The sequence below is a fragment of the Marmota monax genome, unplaced genomic scaffold (assembly GCF_021218885.2).
Source record: "Marmota monax isolate L192 unplaced genomic scaffold, Marmota_monax_Labrador192_F-V1.1 WCK01_AAM20220418_F8-fsc00113, whole genome shotgun sequence".
NCBI lineage: Eukaryota > Metazoa > Chordata > Mammalia > Rodentia > Sciuridae > Marmota > Marmota monax.
This window is the reverse complement of record NW_026694479.1, coordinates 2,324,810-2,347,309: the sequence shown is the minus strand read 5'-3', so window position 1 is coordinate 2,347,309 and position 22,500 is coordinate 2,324,810. Positions and strand designations below refer to the sequence as shown.

The window sequence follows — 22,500 nt, the reverse complement described above, 5'->3', positions numbered from 1 at the left end:
TTTCAAAATCTCAAATACCTGAATATTCACTTAACATAAAAAATTTGTGTGTGTGGGTATATAATCTTTATATGCAAGTGCTATAGCCTGAACCCTGGACCTTGCACATGCTAAGCACTTACTCTACCACTTCGATTCATCTTCAGCCCCACTTATTATGATTTTTATTTATTAACATTAACAGCTATCTCTGGGTAGTTTGATTCCCAAATCAGAATGCTAAAATACAACTGTTATTGTTTTAATCTACAGAATTTGAAAATGTGTTTTTGCTTATGTCATTCAGTAAACTCCAGGAGTAAATGCCAAAGGAGACATGTGTTACTAACATGTTTATGCATGTGCTCCAGTGGATGAAATCATGCCATATGCAGAGATTATTACAAAAACTCATTTATCGTACACCAAACAATAGGCAGTTCTGCACAAGTGCCCATGCCAACATGAGGGTGCCTGCTCTGGGCATTCGAGCACACCACTGTGACTCCATTATGAATATGTAGTGCACAGTACAGCATGAAATTCTAGACTGAAGGAAAATACCAAATACCGTACAATGCTCTACAGGCCATAAAGGTGCTTTTTCAGTAGTGCTGACTTTATAAGATGGACTTTATCTCAAAGTACCTTTCCCATGGAATCTGGGTTTTTCTGGACTGACTGAAGTCAGAAAAAAATATATATTATTTCACTCTTTTGCAACTTCTTGGTATAAATAATGTTCCAAACTGAAGTATTGTATTTTGCTTGGGTAGATACAGTGCATTTCTACAGGTAATTTTTATACCAAATTTCCAAACTAAAAAAATAAAATAAAATATGCAAACTTTCAAAAATAATTTATATGAAACAGGTTTTCAAAAAAGCATTGACAGTTTTAGAGGCTCAAATGCTCTTTAAGAAAGTACACGTGTGCATAGACGCAAACTGTTTTTCTCTGTTGACACCATCTCACTAGTGGTTAAAATTCAAATTAATTGACTTTCCTCCTGGGGCTGGGGATGTGGCTCAAGCGGTAGCGCGCTTGCCTGGCATGCATGCAGCCCGGGTTCGATCCTCAGCACCACATACAAACAAAGATGTTGTGTCCGATGAAAACTAAAAAATAAATATTAAAAAATTCTCTCTCTCTCTCTCTCTCTCTCTCTCTCTCTCTCTCTCTCTCAAAAAAAAAAAAATTGACTTTCCTAAATGGAATAGAATATTTCAAATGTTTTAACCTACTCTTAAAAGGAGAATTCTGTGGTGAGGAAGAACATATTTTAAAGGGGCCTGAGTAAACTTCCAAGAATATAAAATTGTTTTATGGTATTTAAAGTTATGTCACTGTCATAATCCTTTTATGATGTGGTAATCAGTAATAAAACAGTGCTGTGAGCACCAATTAAGGAACAACAAATCAATGGGTATGCAGCTTGCACGCTGATTTGAACAGTTGCTGATTGGAATAAATGGATTTAATATGTACTTATTTGCAGACGGTAGCTTTTCTGTCATCCTAGGAGAACTGGTACATGAATAATCTAAGAATGATACTTACTTACAACTTTAATGAGATACTAATGTGAATCATTTTTTAAAGTCCCCGTTATAAAGTATTATGAAACACACAATGCTAAATAAAAATCTGTCCTCCACTCCAAGGATTTGGCGATAATAGCCATAGTGAAGAATATGTCCATATTTTATTATGTACTCATCTGATTGAATTATCGCTTTCTGAAGATGGGCCCCCAAGATTTTATTGTTGTAATTAAACTGAGAAATATTTCCAACATTTTAGATTCTGTGTTATTTGCCTATGTTTACACTATGCCCAAGAGTCAATTCAGCAGCCCATTGAAAATACTGTACTATTTAATATGCGTCAACCAAGCACATTGGTGACAGCAGAAACAATGTGAATAGTTCATAAACATACACTCAGCAAGTATGTATACACAGCAAAACCATTTTTATTTTCCCTTGTGAGTCGCTTAATGTATATATAACCAACTTGGTTTGCCTTTGTTTCTTCTCTGGGTTTACGAGAACCAGTTTGACATTGAGAGGAAAGCAAACTCAGAATTAATCTTATTCCGTGTAGACCTTCAAATATCCCAATCTCTCCCCAAAGCAGGCACATATACCCCTTTGACCTCAGTTTTAAATGAGCAGCCTTTGAAACTACTACTCAGCAGTTATTTCTTATACAACATTTATACATCAACTGAACTGCTTCCCTTCTTTGTTGTTTTTTTAAACTCATTTATGTTGGCTTTTCCTGGTTTTATCCCTAGTTCGACTTTCTTGCCCACTGGGTTTCTGAACTTTAGATTTTTACAACACATTACCGTGGTTTTTATAAGACTTCCTTTAGTTTGCTTAAGGTACTCTTATCTGAGACTGCACCAACAGTTTAGTATTTCAAATTAGTTTGCATTTTAATCTCACTTCCAGGTTTCTCCCTTACTTCATCAATGCTAAACTAAGGATTTCCACCTTTTTCATCTCATTTTTTTTCATTCAAATAAATTCCCTGACCAATCAAAACATAGATACAGCTTCGAATCTGCCTTTCACCCAGGCACAGTTCTGCTGCTTCTGAGTTGTCAGTGTTTCTCATTTATGAAGAACATGGACTTTGGTGTCCCACTACCTGGTTGGAATTTTTCATGCCACTTGTCAGCATTGTGATCTTGGGACAGTTATTTAATTTCCTTTGCCTCAATTTCTTCATTAGTGAATGGGGAAGATAATAACAGTACCTATTAGTCAAAAGGCAGGTAAAATTCAGCAGCTAATTGGTATTAAATACTGAGCACAGTCTTCACACACAGTGACAGTCAGTAAATGGAGTTGTTAATACTACTGTGTATGGTTAGAATAGGTGGATTAGGGTTTGGGGAGAGGAACAGATGAGTGAAGGAGGGGGGAATGGAATAGAATAGTTTATAAGGGAAGGATTTTGTGAATGAGGTATTGCCTACTTTTGCTTCTTTCTCAGAAGGTAGGCTTTTTTAAAGAATTTCTTCAAAAACTGCAAACTCATGTAGGACATACTAAGTACCTAATAATAAGTGCACTTAGGCACTTTATATGATAGACTTTAAGATTCTACTAATGAGGCTGGAGGTGTGGCTCAGTGGTAGAGTCCATGCCTAGCATACATGAGGCCCTGGGTTCTATTCTCCAGCACCAGCACCACCAAAAAAAAAAAAAAAAAAAAACCACTCTCCTATGAATCAGGCAGTGGAAAAGCAGTGATTAGCATTGTGGAGCTTTCCAGAAAGGAGGATTTACATGTTAAGTCACTGAAGTCTGTAAGGTTCGTTAAAGCCGTGTATTTTCATGGCATCTCTTAGTTGAAATGAATTGATCGCAGCTAGTTTTCCATTCATCTCTTTTACATGGACCCTGATGCACATATTCTGAGACTTCATTCACAAGAATTATTCAGGGGGAAAAAGAAAGACTATGGTAACAGATGAAATGGAGAGAGGAAGGCTGTCCATAATTTTGATGGATAACCAGATAAGGCAACAGCATGCCAGTAGAATTTCCAAAACGGTGTTGTTGCTCCTGACTCCTCATGTGAGCATTGAAATGGTCCGGGAATTCATTCCATCTAGGAGCCAGCACTTTCCTAAAGGGCCTCCAAGCCCAGGCCCAATCCTAAACCATGTAGACAAAAGAAAAGCATTCTTTGTGTTCACCTCCACCCATTTCCCTCAAAACAAAAGGAAGGCCTTCAAAGGAGAAAGCAATTTTTCTTAGAAGTACTTGGAGGAGGAGCAGGTGTAAAGGATATGGGACCAAGCCTTTGCTTTGCCAATATTGAAAGCTTAGGGACTAATTATATAACAGAAATATTTTTGAAGAGCCAAATCTTTCCTCCACACCCCAGATTTTCCTGTCTTTACCCACCTGTCCCACAAAGTAGACCACAACCCTCCAGTGCATAGCTGAAACCAGAGCAGTTGTTTTATTTGCATGTGTCCCAGGGCTGACTGTGTATCTCAATGTGTGTTGAGAGAGACAATGAAGGCCAGGAATTGGAGACAACCTTTGAGACACTCACCTGCGTAAAGGCATTTAAAGTAGACCTACCATGCATTTTCCCAAGGAAGCCACGTAGAAGACATCTGAAAGATGCATTACCCCATGACCTTGGACAAATTAGTGTTAGGTCAGCAGTGATTTTCTTTTTTTAATTCTCTTCAAGTTTTATTTCCTTTTAGCTTCTGAAAAGCAATATCCCAGCAACTCAACATAATAAAAGCAAGCATCTCACAGGTACCAGGAATATAATTGAAACACAAAGATGACGTTGGAAAAAAAAAATGCTTTCAGCAATATTCACCAAAGTCTCAAAGATAATGGGAGGGCTTAAAGTTACAGACATTAGGAATGCCAACCAGGACAACTTTTGATGAATGTTTGCTGTTTTGAGTGTTAGAATTAGAAACTCTGTCATCACAAACATTACAGGAAACAAAGGTCCTGCGGGTTATATATTCTGGACCGTACTCTCAACAAAAGTGGTGATAGTAATATTTCACTAAATAATAATAGTAGCAATTCATGAGGCAGTAACAGAAAAGCTGAGTATTAAGTAGGGTTTTCATAATTCACAAAAATTTGGCCCTTAAGATGTAAGTCATCAAGTGACATGAAAGTCAAGAACATTGCCAGGGTTGCTCTGGAACTAGAAAACATCAAATGTAACATTAAAATAAATGCTTTGAATTTAGGTTTAGGTAATGCCTCTGAATAGGTTATTATTATTCTCATTGTTTTATTTGTTCTTTTTATTGATATATGACAGTAGAGTATATTTTGACATATTTATATGAATATGGAATACATCTTATTCTAATTAGGATGCCAGTTTTGTGGTTGTACATGATATGGAGATTCACTGTGTACGTAGGATTCACTACGGACATACGTATGTATATAGGAAAGTTATGTCAGAATCATTACACTGTCTTTCCTGTTCTAGTTCCCCTTCCCTTCCCTTCATTTCCCTTATCTAATGTACCGAACTTCTGTTCTTCCCATTTCCAATCGACTTGTTGTGTGTTAGCATCCATATAGTAGAGAGAATGTTCAACCTTCGGATTTTTGTGATTGGCCTATGTCACTTAGCATAATAGTCTCCATTTGCTGGCAAAAGTCATAAAATCATTCTTTTTTATGGATGAGTAATATTCCATTGTGAAAATATACCTTATTTTCTTTATTCATTCATCTGTTGAAGGGCACCTACGTTGGTTCCATAGCTTGGTTGCTATAGACACTGATGTGGCTGTGTCAGTGTAGTATACTGATTTTAAGTCCTTTGGGTATGTACTAAGGTATGGGAGACCAGCAATGATTGTATGCACTTCTGAGCCCCTTTCACCAGTTTTTTTCTACTGGAAAAAGAAAAAAAAAATTATTTCTAAATCTCCAAGAGAAGGTATCATGATATAGTGGTAAGGGTAAGCTCTGGAGCCAGACAACCCAGATTACTAGCTTGTGACCTTGCACAAATTATGTAATCTTGCCTCTTCTCCTTTTCCTCATCTGCGTTTACTTTCTCAGTTGCATTTGCATCACAGGATTGTGGTGAAGATTAAATGAGAGAACAATATAAAGTGCTCAGACCAGCTGGATGGGGTGGTGCATGTTTGTAATCCTAGGGACTCAGGAGACTGAGGCAGGAGGATCTTAAGTTAGAGGCCAGCCTCAGCAACTTAGTGAGACCCTGTCTCAAAAATTAAAAAAAAAAAAAAAATAGGGGACTGGGGTGTACCTCAGTGGTAAAGTACCTCTGGGTTCAATTTCCAGCACCAAATTAAAATGAAACATAGAGTAGTATCTGGCACAAAGTAAGCTTTTATTATTATCTTCAGGGAGCAAGGCAGGGATCAGAGTACTTCACGTATGTCCCAGGATCATTCTGAACCTGGTTTGAAAGAACCTGGTTAGAAAGAGGTGTAGCTAAGAATTACTAATACTTCACCAAGGTGTTCATAAACTATAAGTTATATCAGACCAGAGCTCATAGAAAAGCTGAAATCCTCTGCATCATTTGTGTTTGTGAGTATGTGTACATTTACAGGGGTGGGGAGGAATCCAAAACTTTTGTCACTTTTCTCAGATATGAGACCCAAAAAGATTAAGAATCACCATCTTCCAGGAAATAAGGTAATGGATCTTCTTAAAAGATAATTAAAATGCAAAGGAAAGTATGTTATGAATATAATATTTAACCTGAAAATAATTTTTAAGGGCTTCATATTATGTATTTAGCATCCATTTTTATAAGCTTTACTCTATAAAGTTTTAAAACTCCATAGATCTAACAGGTGTGACTTTTTCTCAGTGTCAAAGTATTCTCATTAGTTTTCAAAGCAGTTTTCCTGCAACTTAATGTGCATTTCAGCAATTGTTAGGTATATTAACTTTTAAATATATGGTATTATTTTTATGGTTATTGTTCATAATGGCTTCTTACAATATGCCTGCATTTTTCTGATTATTTCCTGTAGTGGCTTCTATAATGATGTTTTTATTGTTGCAATTATTACTTTTAATAATTATGTAACCTCATACATTGACATCTCCTTGTAACTTCTTCATTATTTAAAACTAGGATTTTATGGTATTATCAGAAATTTTATTCTTCAAAACCAAAATACAGGTTGTTGTTTTCCCTTTTTTCCTCTTAAAGCTATAACAATGATTTTCTATGATATAAATGCAAATGATAAATCTTGGTATGTTTTTCTCAGCACAGATATTTTTTTTGTGATTGGTTTGTAGCTTTTTATGAAATCTATGTTAAATATTTTTAGTATTTAAAATGTCTTGCTAATTTCAACTTGCTGTAATTTTATTTTTCAATTTACTTTTTGACTTGCTGTAAATTTCAATATATTTTCTAATTTCAGCTCCTCTTTGGTATTCTTCTGACCCAGTGACACACTTACCTTTACCTATAAATCCATCCATTGTTTTGCAAAATTGATTCCATTTGCTAAAACACTGAGATGATAGCAAGATAGGCTTATTAGAAATAACTCAGTCTTCCCTTACACTACTAATACAGATCAGAATTAAATTGTGTTCTTTATTTTAGTTGCATTATCTGAAGTGGTCCTGATATAAAAGCAAAAAATGTACTCCCTATCTATGATCAGTGTTACCACATTTTATAAACCAAGGATTTTTATTAACTAAGACACTACCCTGTCTGGATCAAAAACTCCAGAATTTTTAATGTCGCTTTATGTTCAGGTCATTAAATGAACTATTATAGGGCTCTACTGGATTATGTAATATCTAGAAGGAATTATTAAGAAATTATATGAATGGTGTTATACTATACTACATTTTTATCTTAATGTCTGAAACATTAATTATTTTTACCAAGTTATCATTGCAGAGTAGCACCTAACAGTATTTCTTCCTTCCCCTTAATTTCCCTTGTAATATACTGCCAATTAGTCATAAACATGCTTCTTTTTGAAGGTAATTCAGAAGCCTCTAATGGAATCCTGTGGCAAAGGGAAGAACACTTTTATACACACTGTACAGATGTTTCAAAGCCATTTATGGTTTTGTTTACTCACATGACACCACGACCAGACCTGAGTGTCTCATCTAACAGTTATAGTTTAAATCATTCTGTTAAGAGTTCTGCTACCACTTGCATATGTCAGTAAATGAAAAATAATCAACATAAGCATCTTTGAAAAGCAATTTTAGATCATTAAAAATGTATGAATCTTGACAAAGCAAGAAGATTTGAGGCTTATTAAGAATATATTAGGTCTCTACAGTGAGTGAAGGAAGAGAGGCATTTATGTCCCTATCAAGAGAAAAGGTATAGCCTGAATGTAACCTAAGGAAAGACCAACAGACAGGGCAGGCATGTACACAGTGGAAGACTCAGTCTTAATCCTGACTGTTGGTACAAAACTTCTAAGAGAAACAGACTGCTTCAGGATGATTCCTGAAAAGAAACAGAGTCTTAGAACTCCCCGTTTCCTAATGGACTCCCTATGTGATACTTCCTGTCAGTCTGGCTTGCTGCCAAGGGCTACTCTAGAATCATTTTCTATAGAACTTATATGTACCTTGCAAACAGAATGTAAATATATTACGTGTGCTCAAGGATTCTTAATTTTTATCTTTTTTCTTATTTATTAACTATTAAAGTTTGATTATTCATTGATCTCATAGTTGTAAATTTCCAAAACTCTTTAGTAATAAAGAACTGATTCCATTTGTTTCTACTTAGCTCTAATATTGAACGAGGTCCAAGTGGAGCAAAGAAGGGTAGTGTTAGTTTACCTGGATAATCTTCTCAAAAGTGCTGAGTGTTTCCTGGAATCATGACTACATTTACTAAAATGTGAATATATTGCATTTTTAGAAGATATGAAAAGCCTCTCTGTCGTGTGATGTGAGTCTTGTGTCAGCTGCAGCGACTCGATTTGCATGTAAATTCTGAAAATTTCCTTGTCCCATGTGACACTTCTGAAATGTCTGTCTGTTCTTTTTTCCTTTTTAATTTCCCAAGCTCACTATTTGGATAAGATAGTTAAAGGTACTGTATACTTGCTCTTTGTTGACATATCTACATATATTTCTATATATAACCATGTATCCGATTGTACTAGGTATGACCAAAGACTGTTTTCCATGCATATTCTTGTAAATTATAAATCAGGCTTACTTTACGTGAAATGCCTTGAATTTAAAGTATTGAGACTTAACTGTCTGTGTCTCATTTTTATAATTTTGGGTTATCACAGATTTCATTCCTATGTAAAAGCATTAGTTTTTCACTAGAACCCCCAACTGAAGATTACAGTACATTTGCTGTTTTTTGTTTATTTTGTTTTATTTTATTTCACTTTAAGATCTTCATCGTTGGCAATTCAGCTGATGGGCTTTAAATTCTAAATTAAAGAATCATAAATACTCTTATCACAGAATAAGAAATTGTCAATCTAAAGAAGATTCTGGTTAATGTATGTTGAGAGAAATCTCATTAATCCTCATATGGAAACTTCTTTGGCTTCCGTGTTTCAAAATATATGTGATATCATAATTTATGTTTTGTTATTTTTTAAGACTACAAAATATTGTGCATTCTCTTAAATCAAAACGAGTCACACTATTCAGCAGAAAACAGCAGATCCTCATGTCTTCAGTTATTGTAGAAATAGGCAGAGAATTTTTTTTACAGAAGAGAAAATTCCCTTCCCCTTTCTCCTCAAATTACCTATTTTCTATTCCTTGTTTGTGCTTTCCATTAGAATATGAAAATATTCATGGCAATATCCAGGCTTTCATATAATAATTCTCGTGTGCATGCAGTCAGCTGCTGCACCTCTTTGTCAGCGGGGCAATTAAATCTTTCTTTTTTGCTAAAAACAAAACTGAAAATACATCCATGAGGAAATTTACCTTTTACGTATTGAATAATCCATAAATACAGATAGTAATTGTCTGAAAGAAAAGACGCAGCAAAATGAATCTCATCCTGACCTGATGGTATCCATAAGTAAAATTTCGTTATGCTCTACCACGAGAGACTTGTCAAAATATTCTTCTCTCTGTTAACTCTGATATTAAGAGACAGAACGTCTCTTTGAGATATTTCCTTCTCAAGTTCCACAGTGAAGGAGGGGAAACCAATACATGAGGAATTCTTTTAACACAGACTCAAAATAAACACCTTTAAACAGATTGTTCCCTTAAATTTTGTCACCCAAACAAGAGGAGCATTCTAATGATAAGAGGCCGTATAAAAACCCCAACTGCTATAGCAAGTATTTGTATTAATATATCTATTATACCAAATTGTAAATAACTCTGTCCAAAGTGATCCGATTCATAGCCAGCTCTTCTTAGGCTTTGAGAGCATTTATATCCTTGCTTCTGTCAGTGTCATGTCACTCATAAATAAGAACTTCAGAATCTACCTAAGTGTCATCCTCATAAACTGATCATGTTGGCTGCATGCCAGATATCATCAGTAGGAAGTGGCAACAATTGTTTTTTTTTTTTTAAATGTCATGTTAGACTGAAACAATTATAGATTCTGGATATATTAAATTATTTTAATTGTTTCCCAAATTTTCCCTCCTTGCCCATAAAAGCAGACAAGATAGGATATAAAGGTAAAAGCATAAAAGCCTTAGGGAGATTGTCACAAAATATCACTCTTCGCTATCTGTCTTGAAGCACGTCACTACCGTGTTTTTGTTCAGTCTATCAATGTTTTATTGTGGTCCTTATGGTATTTCATTTTGTCCGTCCTAAGTAATCAAATATGCACAGCTATTACATTTAGTTGAAAATCCTGTCGGTCCTGTCCCATCCGTATGCAGCCTGAATCCTAATGTTTGTTAGAATAGATGCTAAGCTGCTTCACTATTTCCTGGGCTTTGCTTATTCTGTGAAAAGGAATGTACTCTGGGCATAAAGTATAGTCATTAATACTGGCCTATACTTTGTGCAATTATTTAGTGCACTGTAATTTCACATGAATATTCGGCAACTCCAAGGCCAGATAAAATTAATGTTTTCTTTTTAACATCATTCATAAACTCATACCCACTTTCATGCTATTGAATCTAGGGGGAAGTTTTTAAAGCAACAAGGTGCTTTAAGAAGTCCTATCCTAAGAAGTAACCAGTAATGTTTACAACAGATTAAAAATCTAGATGAGGGATTCTGAAATTATTTTCTTGAGATGCTTTTTACACACCATACAATATATACCTTGTTGCTTTGCTAATGGGAAAAAAAATTTAAGTTAATTTTGTCTGGCCTGCAGCTATTTAGTGGATGCTTGCATATATTTCTGTCCTGCACAGGTAAGTGGTGTCTCAAGGGTCAGGCCAATCAAAGATGCCACTTGGATAAGAATTAGATTCCTTAGATAATGTTGCTGTTTCTATCCATGTGCAATTACAGTATTTGTGCTGTTTATAAAGGCCTGTTCCCAGTAAGTGTCCCGTATCTGTTTATTTTAGGTGCAAAATCTTTCAATACTCAAATCACTGGTGTTTTCCTTCTTTGTCTCAACAGAGGGTTGTCCTGGCCTGTGCAACAGCAATGGGAGATGTACACTGGACCAAAACGGCTGGCATTGTGTTTGCCAGCCAGGATGGAGAGGAGCAGGCTGTGATGTAGCCATGGAGACTCTCTGCACAGATAGCAAGGACAATGAAGGAGGTAAGAAATGCTGAGCATGAAAACAAGTGTGTGCCAGAGCACCGGTTCATAAGTTACAGTGAGTCCATAGATATCTGTTGCCAAAAAAGAAAAAAAAATCTGATCCCCATAGATTAGATTGATTGAAAAAATGTATGAGTGCTGATGGAATGATTTTGCTCTGTAATTTTCCTGAAACAAATGCAAGATGATTATCGTTCAGGAGAAAGGCAAGGTAACCAAGCTACTGTATAACATCCATTGTTCTCTGTTCCTTTTTCTGATCCCCAGGTGACTATCCTCCTCAACTCTAGTATTTAGGGCTCTGTGAGTTGGGAGTTCTAAAGCAGTATTTTAATAACTAAACATTCCAAACGATGCAAGGCATTTCCCAAGCCCTCCTGAAAATCGTAGATGGAAAGAATAAAACAGTTACAGGGAACAGTCCCCTCGGAGCTGCACTGCAATGGCTTTTTATCTTTAACTTTATGTCCTGTTAAAAGGAGTGTGCTATTCCATCCAATTTGAGCCCCGGGCTAAAAATAATTATCCTCCCCTTTAAGTACATCCCCCCATGCAATTGTATTTTAATTTCAGAAACTAGAGAAGGACAATTGGTGGTGAAATAGTTAGTTGTCCTCATAGCTGTTCAGTTTCAACATACCTTAGTTGCTCTCTGGGCCTCTGTGGTCACCTACTCTGTGGCTTGGGGTGTGTTTCCCTCCTCTCCTCTACTCGCCTGGCTCCTTTGGAAGGCCCGCATGGACAAGAGTGTTGGCTATAGAGAGCAAGTTTTACAAGTAGACAGATCTTCCCTCTACCATGTGGTGATTATGTGACCTTAGACAAGATTCATAATCCCTTTTAACCTCAATTGCATCATCTACAAAATAGGAATAAGAGAATTTTTGAAAGGGTTAAGAAAATGTTTGCAAAGAACATGGCATACTGTTGGACACGTAGCATGCTGTAAGATGCCACCATTATTATTTAGTTTCCCTTTTGCTCTCAAACTGCTCATCTCGATGAACCTGAATCTATAGAAGGTTGTTAGAGAAGATTGGACTGCCTTTTCCCATCTACGTGTCGGGTGGGCTTAACTGCTGCTCTCTAGAGACACAGTGACCAGAACCAAAACCTGTCTCAACTGTTGTGTGAGTTGGGACCCACCCAACTCACACCCCACCTGTACCCTCCCTGGGCCTGCAGCCCTCTCCAACGCTGTTTGTCTCTTATCTTCCTGACAAGGAGCTCTAGTTCTCCCCTTCACTTTCTAGCACAGTGCTCCACACCTTCCCCGTATTCTTTTACTTGAACTATCAAGAAACTTGAGCCCCTCATTCTACACTCAAGCCTCTTTCCTCTCTGCCCCAGCTGGATTTAGTCAGTCTCTACCCCTCACAGCTTTTCCCTGCTAATAATGTCTCATTGCCTGGGCTCCTCCTAACCACGTGCTATAGAAATGGCAGCATTAATCCTCTCAGAGCCACAGCCCAGATGGCAACCATCCTCGTTACTTTCCTCCAAAGATCCCCTACCCCATTGTTTCTATTGCCTGGGGAGGAAGAGAGCGACTCTTTCTCCTTGATCCTGTATTTCAGATTTTGTCTTCTAAAAAGAGATTATACTGAGGAGGTTCCACATGCTCTCAGAGGGAAGCAAACTGCAGGGCCAAGTCTGCAGAGACCCGGCAGAGTAATTTAGGGGCTAATCAACTCTTTAGTATTGTTATCAGCCAAGGAGGCTTTTACTTTTCCTCAAAATTTATCAACTGTGAATTGGCCTCATTCCCCTTTGTTTATTCTTATTAGCATGAAACTATGCTATCTCTAGGCTTCCCTCTCTAAGGGGAAATCTGAGCAGATAGAAGACCTCCTGTGGATTCTCTACTTATCTCACATAATTTGTATGCCTGTCCCTAACCTAATTTTGTTGATCTTCTAAGAAGGAATCTCAGTGCCAGCCTCTTTATGTCCTAAGATTGTAACCTGGGTGCCCTATAACCCAAGCTAGAGGGTTCTTTGAACTTATGCAAGAGCTATGTACATAGAAACAATATTTTCCACATCAAACCCTAAATTGAGACATCTAATCTGGCAATGATAGCATGATAGCAGAACAATAGAACACTAGGCTTAAAATTAGGACAGTACTGAAATTCTAGAACAAAAGGTGACCATCGTGATATGAAGCCATTATCTAAACTATATTTAGCATCAAAATGGTGAATTAGCCAGAAAGTAACCAACTCACTTGATTTAGCATATTAAATAAGAAGGAAGAGAAGATGAAGAAGAGGATTTGGCCCTAGTCATGAATTAAACACTATATAAATCGCTGTTTAAGCAGCTTTGTAGAACAAAATCCTCATAAAAACGCAGTTTACCATTCCTAGAAGTGTAGGTAATAATATCAAAAAAGTTTAGAAACGACAGCTACACATAGGGCAATAGTTAAATTTATCTTTTGAGGCCAAGCCTGTTCCTTAACTCCAAAATATACTTTCCTTTTCCCAGTCAAATTTGCCCTACCTTCAATTGTGTAATTCTAAAGATCCTCAAAATCTGGATCTCACTAAATAGGTGTCTCTCTTTGCTGTTGTGGACCTCCCCTCCCACTTTGTCTCTCTACAAGTCTTAAGGGAAAGCAGTGTTAAAAGGAGTTCTTCATGAGGAGGAGGAGTAATAGACTACTAATAAAACAGATGGGGACCGTTTGTCTTTAGCCACTCTTTGAACACCTGTGCATTCACAAAAAGTAAACATGCTGCCTTTTGTTTCTTTAAGATTCAAATAAACTGCTGTCATGCCCACCAGGTAATGTAGCTTTTCAGAACTAAGGATGATCTTTTTTTTTTTTTTTACCCACCCATATTGAGGTCCCTGACAAAATCTTCCACTTGATAGAATTGGCAAAGTCGATCTGCTTCTCAAGTCCAGCTCCAGGTATCGAACAGAGACTGCTGGAGCAGATCATTTGAACAGCAGCAGGTGATGGAATAACAGATTTTTAAATCGAGTAGTGCAAGTCAGAAACAGATGGGCACTGGAGCAGAGAATGTGGATAACATTGCCAAATGGTAGAAACACATTCCTGTCCTGTCCTGGCTGAGCAAACTTTCAGCACAAATGATCAACATCAACAGCACATGCCTAGACTTGGCTTATCAGTATTTCTTTTTCAATTCCCACTCAAACCTGTGAAGTCAATTCCCCTCTAAATTGAGCCATTTCTTATTCATATCCCAAAACTCATTCTGATCCTGTTGCTGCTAAGGTCAGAGCAAAGAAAGTTAGAGAGCTGGGAGCTGGTCACTGTTAAGTGATGGGTGATCTGGAACTGGGTGAAAGGCCAGGACCCTGTACAGCTGCTTTCTTTAGTTCCATGAGTACCTCTTTCAGTCGGCCACCTGCTATAGATCCATTCTGTCTCATGGTGTACTCTACCTCAGGCTTCCACTTGCCTGCAACAAGAAAATCTATTCTATTCTTGAGGTTCTGTGCAGTCACTGTTACTAGGAAAGCCTCTGGTTGCACATGAGAGAAATTAAACTCAAATGATTCTACCCTTTAAAAACACATTAGCTTATATAACAGAAAAAAAAAGTCAGACATAGCTGCATCCACGTGTTTGAATAATGGTATCACAAACCTGGGTTTTATTCAAACCTGGGACTGAGTTAACTCTGTTAACTCTGTTAACTCTGTTTTTGATTTTTGTTTTTGTTGTTGTTTTTTCTATATTGGAACCACTCTCAAGCCAGCTTTTCCCCAAAATGGTCACCACCACCTCTGGGTTTGCATTGCACTAGCAAAACACCCCAACACAAAGAGTACACCTTTTTCTAAGGTTCTGTGAGGCCTTGGCCTGGGACTGAGCCTCACTGTTTTAGTCAGCCTTTTTCAGGGCTGTGATGAAAAGATCTGACCAGAACAATTTTAGAGGAGGAAAAGTTTATTTTGGGGCTTACAGTTTCAGAGGTCTCAGTCCATAGACAGCAAGCAGGCTCCATTCCTTTGGACTTGAGGTAAGACAGAAAATCATGAGGGAAGAGTGTGGTAGAGGGAAGTGGCTAACATGATCAGGCAGCAGAGGGAGACTCCACTCACCAGATACAAAATATATACCCCAAAGGCACACTCCTAATGACCCACCTCCTCCAGCCACATAGTACCACTTTCAGTCACCGCTCTGTTAATCCTATCAGGGATTAATTCTCTGATTGAGTGAAGGCTCTCATAATGGAATCATTTTGTCTCTAAACCTTCTTGTATTGTCTCACACATGAGCTTTTGGGGGATACCTCACATCAAACCATAACACTCACTAGTCTGAATTAGGTCACCTGCCCACAGGAAAATTGAAGCACTGTCACCAGAAGAGGTATGAATACCAGACACACAGAAGAACAGATTTTACTCCAGAAATATGATTAGCTCTTCATGGCATTTAGTCTTAGTGTAATTAGAAAATATACTTTAATGATTTGTCATGTAGCACACAGACTATTATTTTCAGAATAGAAGAGTTTTTGATTTCTATCTCCTCCTTTCCCCCAAAATTTATAGTCTTTTCACTTGACAGCAAGAAAACCAATGCTGAAATTCTGATATCCTCTCCTAATCCAAGGTTGTCAAGACAGCCATCTAATTCTCCCTCTTTACCTTTTTTTAAGCATCATTGTTTTTACAGTCTTCTCGCTAAGAATCTCATTCAACAGGGTATTTCTTGACTACAAATAGCTGGTGGTCCCACTATACATTCATCAAAATACAATAATTTGCCAAAGATAATTCTTTTCAAAAACTGAGATGCTTAATAACAAGATGACTTCCCAAAATGCATTATCTTTGGCAGTCCTTACTGTGTTTCCATCTTTCTTCTCATGAAGGAGATCCAAACTTCCCTTTGTAATCCTGCTTCCCTTTCTGGTTCTCCAGTAGGTAGGTCCCCTGTGGGGACCTCAGGCAGGGGATGCAAAGCCTGTCCTGGAGACTGGATGGTTGGGGGCATGAGAATAACTTTAAAATACTCTTACAAAACTTTGTTCAAGAATGGTGGAATGCCAATATGTAACTTCTGCCAGAATAATACATCTTATTTTAAGAAAATAGAGTTATTTCTTGTTCTTCAGAATTATTACTTTGTGGGAGGTATATCAGGACAATGTACCTTCAACAGGCATCTTTTAAAAATTTTTAGGGGCTGATAACAGTGGAGATAGGTTGCCACTCAACTGAAGTTATGTAGAAATTAGAAAGATAGAAATGATAAATATTAAATAAATAGAAATAAAATAAAAATGAAAGATTCAAACTCTAATAAAAAGTAAGAGTGTGCTAGAGGTAAGACAAAGAAACAAAAAGGAGCAAAAAAATGGATGAAATTTTCCTATAATCAGCGAAATGAATATAATGAATATAGGTAGTCTAAGTGTGGAGATTACCAAATGAAAATAAAGAAATGTTTGGAATAGATGAAAAAAGTTGAGCACGAGTTTGAGACTATTTATTGAGACTATTGTGTTCTACAGAACAAAATATAAAGGTTAAGTAAATAAAATGGCAGATGATAGCAGCAGGAATGGAGGAAGAAATAGTCAATTTAAATAAAGAAAAAGAGAAAGCAATTTACAAGGGATCCTAAATATGTCTCAAAAAGAGTCCAAGTATTATCTGAACATAGAGTAGCACTCGAGTCTCAGGCATTAAAATATATTATCCTGGTGGATGATGATTGACAGGCAGTGGGAATTACTATTAGTTTGGAAGACTACTGGATCCTACTTTAGGGGACAGATTCTAAAACCTTTGCTATCCACAGAACTTTTAGAGCATAATAAATTCCATTTTGGGAAAAAGAAAGCCAGCTTGTGCTCTTAGAAGCCAAAAACCATCCAGTAGTTTCCTGATAGGACATAAGGTTTCACCATTATATTTTAATGAGTTTTCAAAGGAGAGGAAAAGCAGAGCCACACAGATTGGAACTAAAAGTCTCTCCTGTATTTTACACCCATTAGCTACCACCTTAAGCTGCAGACAGTAGAAATGGACACCGCACAGCACCTCTTTATAGACACAGGCCTCCCATTACAGGCACTTCCAGGTTAAGAACTCCTACATTAATGGCAAGGGTGTTTTCTTAGACATAGTACATGCATGTTACATTCTCATTTTCAGAAGAGCTACCCACTGTTGATAGCTTAATGGACATCTTCTCTTCCCCCTTTACTGGATTTATATGCACATTTATGCTTTTTAAATTAAACGGAGTAAGTACCATTATAAATTTGATTCTTCCAAATGATACATCTTAGAGATTTTTTTCATGCCAATACATATAGGCCTATCCCATTCTTCACAACAAAAACATGATTGTACTAATTAATTTCAGCACTACTACATAGGTAATAATTTAGTCATTTCTATTTTTTTTGTTACTAGCATATAGGCAAATGTATAGTGATTAGTGATTTGTGTATGTGTCTGCATATAAATCTTTGTGTAAATAACAAATATTCTTTAGGAAAGATTTTTAGAAGTGAAATTTCTTGGTCTAAGGGTATTTTAATTTTTAATTTTGATAGCTACTGTCAAATTGCCTTGCAAGTAGGTTTCAGCCACTATACATTTCATCAGTATCAAAGTGCTTATTTCTCTCATACTCATAGTCTATACATGATCCTTGTACATAAATAAAATTGTTCAACAACATGAAAAATATGAATTTTTTCTGATGAGTGAAAATGACACAATTTTTATTGTTTTAATTTGCATTTCCCTAATTTCTATTTAGATTGAATATTTTTCCCCCTGTGCTGGGGATAGAACCTAGGGCTTTGTGTTTGTTAGGCAAGTGCTCTAACACTGAGCTATATCCCCAGTTCTAAATTAGTGATCTTGATATTGATTTCTCAACCATTTTTACTTTGGTTTTGTTTTTCTGATAATTGCTTATTTATTACCCATGTTTTAATTGAGTTGCTTGACATTTCCTTTGTTCTCAGGACTTTGGTCAATATCCTACTTATTGATTCTTTGCTAAGTATGTTATAATTATTTTATCCCAGACTTTCACTTTTTTAAATTTGAAAATCATGGTGTTCTTTGCCATGAATATGTTTATTCAATTGATATGAGGTAAATTTTTATAAAACTTGTCTTTTCCTTGGTCATAATTTCTTTAACAATGGCCTTTGTAAGATTATGCATGATATTTTATATAATTATATATATATATAATTTTACATAATTTCTTTTAATACTTTTAATAATCTCATGGATTATTTAATGTCTAATTAATGAAGAATGTTTTTAAGTACTTAATGAAGTGAAAAAGAAACAGGAATTCAAGGTTTAGTAGGTCTACGGATAGGGAAAGGGTATTAAAAGAAAGCCAAAGGGGTCTCTAATGTGCTGCTAAGGGCACAATTTTGACCTGTTTAGATCTCACAATCTCCAGGAACTTTATTCCTCCTTTCCTTTGTTCAGCAAATGTATTTAAACACCTACTTGGAACCAAGAAATGTCATAGATACTGGGGATACAACGGTGAACTTGATTAGCCTCAAGGGGCTTAATGAGAAAACCGTCTGAGTTGATTGCTGAAGGAGTGGAGGGTGCTGTGGGGAGTAGGAGAGAAGTTATAGGTCTCTATCCAGAGGGAAAAATCATCAGGAAAGATCTGTAAGCTAAGAGAAGGAATTATGCCTTTATTCAAAAGGCACTAGAAACCTAGTAAAGGAAGTATTTTACCTAGAAAAGTGAACATCAAATTTTATTTCTATAAAAAAAAATCAAATACTGGCTGGAATGTAGAGAATGGATAAGTTAGGGTGAAACTGGAACCTGGGGAACCAAGCTATTGTTGAGATCATGTCAAGAGATTATCAAGGAGGCCTGAGGGTAGTATTAGAGAAATGGAGAGAAATAGACTGATTCAAGAGATATTTGAGGGCTGGTGACAAACCTCAGTGGTAGAGCAAACACCTAGCATGTCCCAGGCCCTAAGTTCAATCCCAGCACTGGACCAAAAATATATATATATATATTTGAGATGAAGGAAAAAAGGAACTGGAGATTGATTAGATGCAGAGAAGAAGGAAAGGAGAAAGGAAGCCTAGGATAACCTTCAGGTTTCTACTTGGATGCAGAAATGGAATGGGTGGATGCTGAAAGCATTCATTGAAAGAGAACATATAGGAGAAGCAATGTATTTGGAGGAGAGCATAGACACTGTGGCTAATACTGTTTACCTTTAGATGCCTGTGTAATATCCAGGTGGAAATATCTGGAAGGCAGTTTGTGGGTTTGTAATGCAAAAAAAAAAAAATCAACCTAGAGTCATTAACATTGAAGTGAGAGGAATAAGGGGAATGAAGCCACCAAGAGAGCACTGATACAGACAGACAGGAATGTCCAGAAAACCCAATATGATCCAATTCAATAATGCATGAACTAATTCCATGCATATAACAGAATGTTGACTGCAAAGAGTAATGAAAGGTACACCTGCACAGTGTTAAAATATTGAAATTCACAAATCCAATATTACAACAGAACTCCTAACTTGGGTTAGGAGTTGTTAGAACTTGGAGGGGAGAGGAACTTCCAAACTGTACTCAAAAGTGGTGGACATTAGTTATCTTATAAGTAAAACAGAACACAAATTCAAAGAAAATTCATGAAATTTTTTTATTCAGTCAGTAAATCAGTGTTTTTAAAACAAATTTAAATATCCATAGTTACTTGAAAGAAGGAAGAATTTTGACAAACAAAGCAAAGCCAGCATAAAAGGCAAGCTAAAAATAAACTTGGAGTCAGAGTTTCAATAATCTAACCAAATGTGTGTTTTTAAAGTTGCCAGAAAAGAAATATCAAATATGATACAAAGAATAATAAAAATAGGATGGGGTCAAAACCTTATTTTTGGCTTCTGGTCAAAAACCTGATTTTTATAAATAAAGTTTTATTGGAACACAGTGAAACACATTCATTAAGATATTGTCTAAAGCTCCATTAGCACTATTAAAGAGTTGCTATCAGAAGTCTCTGGGCCCACAGCCTAAATATTCACTGTTTGACCCTTTACAGAATAAGTTTGCCAGGCACTGTTAAAGACCAATGGCAATGCCTAAGGAAAGACAAGAGCAAACTTTAAAATATGGACAGAACAGATAACTACAGCAGTTATATTAAAGATTTGAGTGGAAAGAAGCATAAACTATATTATCTACTTTACATAGAGTACCACTTATATTGCAAAGCCTAAACTGAAGAAAGGCTCTTAACTAATAATTGAAGTGGTTATTTGATGGGTTTTGAACGTTTCTGATTTTCTTTAGATTTTTATGATTAATACTATTAGATATGGCTCCTACGCCAATATAAATATAAGCCACATAATATTCCTGAGACTAAAATGGAATCTCAATGATTTTGAGAAGCTATTCCACGAAGACAATTTTACTGCACTATACATTTGGGCAAGTGGGTAATCAACTTAGTTGTACTAGATAGCCCTAGCTGCTATATGAGCACAGACAAAGAATGAAAAATGTTTTCTCAAGTTATAGGAAGCCAGATTCATAACCATCCGTCACTTGCTTGGGCAAGTTACTGATAAACTCTGCAGAAAAATAACAAACAGTGTGTCCCTGCATCTTGGCTGTTGAAAATGAGATTCTTTCTCTGATTGATGTTAGCAGAGAGGCTTGTAAAAATGCATTTCCAACTGATTAGTTCAGAAGGTGTCAATCTCATGCAGTTTTATGACCTGCAGACTACATGCCAGATGTACATTTGCTTTTTATAAACTAACAAAGATGAATGACTAAATTTGAGCATTCCTTTTTGGCAACTGTATCATATATTGCCTAAGGGAGGACACTGTGGGAGTATTGGGGGAGGGGTGGGGAGAGGGGAAGGAGCATTTAACCCTTAATTTACCAGATTAATGGAAATAAAATATAATTTTTGGAAGTACTTTCCATTTTGAGTGGTTTCTATATATGCCAAAGAATGAATATAAGGGGGATACCTACAAGAATATTATATATTTGTGTTAAATTCTCTCCCAAGCATCTGCACACTCATTCTAAATCCATTTAGAACTCCTAAATGAAGTATATCATATAGCATACATTAAAGATTCCTCATATAATCTCATAGAATCTCAAGATAGAATCATGAATTGCTACTGAGAGGCTTAGAGGGTTATTTATTTATTTATTTATTTGTTTATTTTAATTACTTATTTTGAAGCCAGAAGTTATATTGAGGCAATAGATCAATAGTCAATTACTTTAGATAGCAGAGTCTTATTAACTATGCTTCTATTTTGAGAGAGATGGAGGGAATAAAACACAATGTTTTGCATTATTATTACTATTATTATTATATGACCTCATGAAAAATAAGGCTATAGTTTCATCTTTTTTTACTAAAAATATTGACAAATATTTAGACATTTTTCATCTTCATGGGTTTTTAAGAAAGTAATATTTTCATAAATATATATGACTGTGGTATTATAGATCTAATTGAGGTATTCACTTATTAAGTTTTTATCACCCAAAACTATAAGGGAAATACTGAAAAGATTTTTTAGTTACTGTCTCTGATAAGCTGGGTTTCCTTCAGTTTCAAGTGACAGAAAATCCTACCAAAATATTCATAAGGAAAAACCAAATGCCTTAGCTTCTGGAACAGAAGATCAAGAGCAGCTTATTGCAAAGACACTAAGAATGTCACTATGTATGATCATATTGTTTTTTCTCTCAAGCTCTTGGTCCACTGTTTCTGAAATAGCTCAATTTGCAGACAGATTTTATAGTGGCAGCAAGATGGCTGCTGCAATCCCAGCCTCATAGCCTTACAGTTCAAGCCTGCTTTGGGGCAGAGAATCTCTTTTCAGATAAATACTGAAAATCGTCCTAGTTGAGTCCATTAGGTTACCTGTATATTTCTGAACCAACATCAAGGTAGATACCCACATGGACTGAGAGTTGCAGAGGGCTGACTACTGAAATAAAAATTTAAATCTGTTACCCAAAGAAGGAGAAATTGGTGTTAGAAAGTAATAAACTAAGTTTGTTAATTTCACTGTGTTCTCCTTCAGGTGGGTAAAATGACTTCAGGACCCTGAGCAGGCATTCTCACCTTTTTTCTTACTTGTGTTGTTGTTGACCCACCTTCTTTAGACTGGCAGTTTAACTCAACTCAGCCTATTCTCTTTTGTCTCAATTTGCCGTCAAATAATGAAGGGGCAAGCTAATATTCTATTAATAAGAGTGGTCTA

At 36.2% G+C, this 22,500-nt stretch overlaps 1 protein-coding gene across 20 annotated transcripts in view; it reads left to right on the top strand.

Moving 5' to 3' along the window:
* Positions 1–22,500, top strand: part of Tenm3 (teneurin transmembrane protein 3) — a 2,500,614-nt gene that overhangs the window by 2,407,571 nt on the left and 70,543 nt on the right. For 11 of the 20 annotated variants that reach the window (XM_058571204.1, XM_058571200.1, XM_058571199.1 and 8 more), the window contains 3 exons: positions 8,555–8,581; positions 10,143–10,163; positions 11,077–11,223. In XM_058571204.1, the coding sequence (XP_058427187.1) occupies positions 8,555–8,581; positions 10,143–10,163; positions 11,077–11,223 (195 nt within the window). The remainder of the gene's footprint in view (positions 1–8,554; positions 8,582–10,142; positions 10,164–11,076; positions 11,224–22,500) is intronic. The other 9 variants (XM_058571207.1, XM_058571205.1, XM_046419064.2 and 6 more) reach the window with 3 other exon arrangements.